At 46.0% G+C, this 6,000-nt stretch overlaps 1 protein-coding gene across 6 annotated transcripts in view; it reads right to left on the reverse strand.

Moving 5' to 3' along the window:
* Positions 1 to 3,957, reverse strand: part of LOC147618202 (protein BTR1-like) — a 48,374-nt gene extending 44,417 nt beyond the window's left edge. The window contains exons 1-3 of one of the 6 annotated variants that reach the window (XM_086774641.1): positions 3,622 to 3,957; positions 2,939 to 3,180; positions 2,671 to 2,774 (exon numbers count right to left, since the gene is read on the reverse strand). In XM_086774641.1, coding sequence (XP_086630767.1) covers positions 2,671 to 2,774; positions 2,939 to 3,180; positions 3,622 to 3,703 — 428 coding nt within the window. In that variant the 5' untranslated portion in view covers positions 3,704 to 3,957. Of the gene's footprint in view, positions 1 to 2,670; positions 2,775 to 2,938; positions 3,184 to 3,621 lie in introns of all 6 variants that reach the window. The other 5 variants (XM_086774640.1, XM_086774639.1, XM_086774638.1 and 2 more) reach the window with 5 other exon arrangements.
* Positions 3,958 to 6,000: the final 2,043 nt, after the last annotated feature.

The following is a 6,000-nucleotide window of genomic DNA, read 5'->3' on the forward strand; positions in this document are numbered from 1 at the left end:
CCATAGGGTGGCCGCATCGGACGCATGCCGCCGGAAGACTGCTGTAGACAAGCCAGGTGCCAACTGCAGAACCCCTGTGGGCGACCAGCCACTGGAAAGTCGAGATCCTGCGTGCCTGTCGACTAGCCCAGAGCCTGGTCCAAAAGTCCTCCAGGAACTCCGGTGAGAGTCCCTGAAGCCGCCAGTGCCCCGATGCAGCTGGAGAGACCATCCTCCTCGCCGTCAAAATATGTCGCCCCAACCGAACAGTATACTGGAAAAAGGTGATCTCTGTGGCCTCAAGGGATGCATAAGGATCATGCCACTCGTACTCGCCAAGAGCCGGGCCAAGGGGCGCGCTGCAAATGCCCAAATACGCCAATCAGAGTCCACATCTGCAGGGTCTGGGTCAATATGCCACTTCCGAGAAGCGGCGGCCACCACCCGTATCCTCTGAAAGATGCACTCTGCAACCAAAGGCCACTCCACCTCCACTCTCTGAAGTCTGCCCTCATCCTGGATCTCATAGTAGAGGCATCTGCCATCCTCAATGCAAGCTCTGACAGCAATCAGGATCTCCAACTGAGTAAAGGCTCCCATCCACCGTGGGGCCACGGGCTCGAGAGGCGTGAACCACTCCTCTGTGAGTGCCTCCTGAATGTCATCCCTCATAATCAACCCCCCTCTGAAGTGACCCAGCCTCTCCACCTGGATCTCCTCTGGGAGACTACAGAAGGCCTGCCAGTCTCCAAAACTGCGTGCTGGGCCTGCCGCCAATGGTCCCCAGGCTAGACGAGGCCGAGAACCCAGCATATGACCCTGCTCTGTGCGAACCGCTGGGCTCCAGATGAGCGGCTGTCTGGCCCGCTCCTCATCACAAGAAGGAGGTCTCTGAGAGAGCCCCGGTCTCAGCAACTCCCAAGCTCTCAGGATGCTCAAGGCAAATTTGTTGCTGAGGCCATGAGTAGTCTTCTTGTCACATGCGAAAGCTCTGGGAGTCTTCTTTCAGCCCTAAACACCATCCTGGAACAACCTGATGCAAGACCCAAGCAAGAGAGATGGAGAGAAGAAAGAGAGAGAGCTGAGTTTCAGTATATTCATATAGTACAAAAAGGTGTACAAGTCTTGGCCAGCCTTTGGCTGCCATCAAAAGGTGGTATTTCACGGTTCACCTAGTCTAAATCTAGTCTATTGACGCTACTCCCTAGAGGAGTGAATGCCCTACAAGAACTCAGCACTTTGCTATTTATAGGCCATGGAAACCCATATGGACAAGTCGATCTGCTGTTAGCCAAGTCCTTGGACGACCCCCCTTCTTTGCTGCAGCCGACTCAAATAAATCTCCATAAATGCTGGCCTACAGCCTCTTGGGTTCTACCAGTGTCTTCCTTGCCCACACCTAGCTGCTATAGCTCCTCAATCTGGTTCTTTATCTGTTGCCCTTCTAGGATCAACCCTAGGAATGAGCATGCACGTCTTGAACATGACATTTATCTCCGCTTAGGAGATAGGGCTCCAAGGGCTGCGTCTTCCCATCCGCGCCTAGGAGCTGCTGCTTAATTCAGAGTTTGCGGATGACACAACAGCATGTGAGGGCAAAAAAGACCAAAGGACCAAATATATGAAAGATCAGAGTAAAACACACAGCATGCAATGGTGATGTATATATAAAAGATGACTTCCAGTACAGGAGCTCTGTGTGAGACTCCGAATAAGCAGAGAGAGCTGCTGTCCCACAAAACGCAGCTAACAGAGCTGGAGTGACCCTGAAGAAAGGTTTCCATGTGCATAAGTGGCATATAGACCCTCCACCGGCCAAGGTGGCAAGAGAGAGATTATGGCGTTTGTGGATTTGAGAGAGTCGTCCTCGCATGGGACCCGGGGGGAGTGGACATGGCATGATCCAGAAGACAATGCATTACGAGAGTCTCAATATCCCCTTCTTTGCCTACACCGCACGGCTGGGACCGTAGGATTCAAATGCCAAAGGTCAAGGGCACTCCAACAATAGTAGGACATTGGCACTCTCAGGGCCTCCCTCATTAGTTTCTCTCACATATCTGGAATTGGCTGTGGGGCTGAAAAAGATCACTCTCTTTCTGTGGCAGCTGGCACATCGGAGCCTAGAGGTTGGCACTTGGCTGGCCGTAGGAGGTAGGTCAGCAGTCTATTCGAGGTGTGGCCATCTCCTCGAGTCCTAGCGTCATTGTCTTTAGGATTGCCCAAAGGCTCAGCAGGTTTGGCATCGGATTTTCCACATCTTCACTATGGACCAGGCCCCCTACCGAGGAGGGTGGGGGACTTGCCCTTTAGGTCTCCCACCTCCGTATTTTTGCAGTGCCAGTCCCAGCTTCAGCTCTCCACTTGATGATGCTCATAATAAAGAATAAGGTTCTCCTTGCATAGAAAACCGCCATGCACTTGTGCTGTCATCTAAATCTAAGAACTGCTAGCCTGGGGCCCATGCACATGACAAAACTTGCTCACTCCAGCACCTTAAAGCGGGGCAAAGAAGAGAAGGAAGAGAAATAGAGGGGAGGTTGGTTTGGGCCAAAAAAATGTTTTAAAGTTTATTTTACAAACAGACCATCAAGGCTTCACAAACCACAACAGTTTGCTATATGGCAGAACTTCCTCGCTGTAAATTGGCAAGGCCAAAAATAATATAACTTGGGGAGCATTCTGACATACTTTATCGTTGCACCTCCTTTGCCAATAATTGCTCCACATACGAGATTGGGAACAATAAGCCTAACTTGGTTGGGCTTCATATCCTGCCCATTATCTTTTTCGGCCTGTTAAAACATTAAAAAATCATAAGAAAACAATGGAATGAAGCACTTCATCATCGTTGGTTTTGTGCAGCTTTCAAAACTTTAAACAAATGTCAACTTAGAAGCCCACTACATCAAACAAGAACACCCAAATGTAGAATGCAAAACACATGATATAATCTTACCTCACTAAGTATCTTTGAAAGTATGAGATGAAAGGCTGTCAAAACTTCTTTAATTGTACCGCTGAGAGCTATAATGCGGTCAGATGTTCCTGGAAAGTATTCATGGTTCCGGGAAAGTTGAATTCTGGCACCTGACTGAGATTGGAACTCATTGATAGTAGCCCCACCCTTTCCAATTACTGATCCTGCTGCTGCATTTGTTATAAGGAACCGAATGCTTGACATAGCTGTATCCATGAGCTCTACTGGAACCAAACATGAAGTACAAGAATTGCTGTGTAAGCAACACTGCCCATCCATCCATGTACATTTAAACTATAGACCAACTGTCAGAGAGACTCTTTAAAAAAGCATATTTTGATAATCATACGAATTAAAGACCAGCAAAATTTACATTGCCCTAAGAAGAGAGTGGCTCGAATAACCAATCGCAACAGATGAATGTGAATTATTGTTCATAAAGAAAGCTCTTAGATCAGGATGAGCCGTATGAAACTTAATCTTACTTTTCTTAAAGCTGCAACTTAAAAATATCAGGCAAAACGAAAAAGCACAGCTAAATACGCCGAATTGTGTGAGTGCTAGAAGATGCCTATCGCACGCCCAACTACCTCCTCCCACCACCACCCATATTAGGTCCCGTTGAATATGAGAGAGAGAGAGAGAGAGAGAGAGAGAGAGACCTGGTGATGATGGAGAGGGAGCGGTGGGCGGTGAGCGGGCGTAACCGGATTCGTTCGACTCTGGCGAGCGTGATGAATCCATAGCCAGAGAGATAGATGGAGAGGGGGGAACGGGCGCACAGACAGAGGGCCAGGGAGAGATGTGAGTAGGCTAAGAGGAGGGCGAGGTCGTGTCCGACGATTATGAGGCACGCGCTGCTCGCGTGGAAGGCACCATTGCTCCTACTCCAAGCGCCAAGGTAGGTACTCCTCGCACAACGATATATATAGGTCTGAGGGGAGAGAGAAATTGTCAACTACCCGTGTGCACAGACCTTTTCACCAATGCAGCCCACCTGTAAACATTAGTTTCTAAAGAAGGCCACCCCATGATTTTTTTTAATGAGTAATGGGTTTCAAATGAAGGCCAATGTACTTTGTAAGTCTTCAATTTCTAAAACTTTGAAGTCCGAGGTAGGGTTGCAAATTTAAGGCTTGCAAGTTTTCTCTCAATCTCTCTCTCTCTCTCTCTCTCTCTCTCTCTACCACTGAAACACAAGGGCTTTATGATGTCCCTAACCAGCCCATCATCATCCACCCTACCACCCTACCATCATCACACAAAGCCCTATTAATGCTTCACAAAGGTAGAGCTAGAGATCACAAGGACCTTATGTGGATGACGAACTTGTAAGACATGGGTGGAAGGCCTTGACTCATATTGTAGCTCACCTCTTTAATAGTCCTCTCCCCCTCGTGGACCAAGCATACCATAGTCCCTATTCACAAAGAAAGTAGACGGATATTTATGTGGGGATTGGGGTGTTGATATCTAATGTGAGTTCTTCTTAGATTGAATCAGTGTGATGGGAGCCTCAAGAATCTAATGTGATGGGGTGTTGATATCTAATGTGAGTTCTCTTTAAATTGAATCAACGCGATGGGAGCCTCAAGAATCTAAAGTGATGGGGTGTTCATATCTAATGCGAGTTCTCCTTAGATTGGATTAATGTGATGGGAGCCTTGAGAATGCACTTAAAGAGTTGGCAAATCATATTGCATTCTCAAGTATGTGGATTATATTGACAATGGTATTGAGCTATAAAGTGTTCACATGCCTCTATTACATGTCTTTTAGTCTTGAATGTCATTGTGTTTTGGATGAAGCATTATGCAATAAATGAATTGCTTTTTTTTTAAATCAAAAGAGTGTTGGGGTGTTTAGCATTGAAGATGCATGTATGTGGGACTAATCCTCTTTGCTCACAAGCCATTGCCACTCCATGAGTTATTTAAGCTATGAAGTGTTCACATGCCTCTATTACATGTCTTTTAGTCTTGAATGTCATGGTGTTTTTGATGAAGTGTTATGGGATAAATGAATTGCCTTTTTTTAAAATTTTAAAAGAGTGTTGGGGTGTCTAGCATGGAAGATGCATGTATGTGGGAATAATCCTCTTTGCTCACAAGCTATTGCCACTCCATGAGTTATTAATGAACAAGCTATTTCCACTCCATGAGTTATTAATGAATTCTCCACACCCATGAGGGATCATTGTGAGCCCTTTTCCATGTAGATTAGAGGTTTAATAGCTTCCAAAATCCCTCTTTCTAACTCCTCATGCTTATATTGTGCTAACAATACTCCACAATAAAGTTGAACTTGATGTAGTATTCATTGTACATGGATATTTGTGATACATTCTTCCTAGTGGGTGGACGATCCCCTTGCCCATGAGTGCTTGATGTAGTATTCTTTGTACATGGATACCTGCTTCCTAGTGGGTAGACTATCCTTTGTACATGGATATCTGTTTCCTAGTGGGTGGACTATCCCTTTTTTTGCCCATGAGTGGTTGACTTGGCATCAGTTTGTTCATAAGGGGACTATTTTTGCACTATGGGAGCCATTTTTACATGCAGTAGTCTATCATGGCCTCATTTAACCCTTCTAACGGTTTGAGTTAACGGTTTGAGTCAAAAGGGTAGGGGCTTTGGTTCTTTGAATATGTATGCATTGGGTGTGCTGATGCCTCAAAGTTTTCTAGTTGCATATCTTTTGGTGCAAAATCCATAATTGACATCCTCCTCTTGATGATTATCAAGCTCTCTAGTTCATCAATTAAAATCTCCTTAGGAACCAATGCCTCCTCTCATGGGTCACTCTAGAACTTGTGGCATTAGTAGATGAGTAAAGTTGAGGGTGTTTGAACCTTGACCTTAAAGAGAAGGTAGGGGAGAGGGAGAGCTTGAGTCCCTTGCAAACAAACACACCTACACAAGAGAGAGTAAGACACAAGAGAGAGATGGATGGCTGAATTTTCTTCTATGTTCTTCTCTTCTTGTTATGGGCTACCACACCTCCAAGAAGGAACTCAATGTATTCACATTTGGAAAGAG

This window comes from Cibotium barometz, chromosome 35 (assembly GCF_041138505.1).
Source record: "Cibotium barometz isolate CiBa-2024 chromosome 35, ASM4113850v1, whole genome shotgun sequence".
Classification (NCBI taxonomy): domain Eukaryota; kingdom Viridiplantae; phylum Streptophyta; class Polypodiopsida; order Cyatheales; family Cibotiaceae; genus Cibotium; species Cibotium barometz.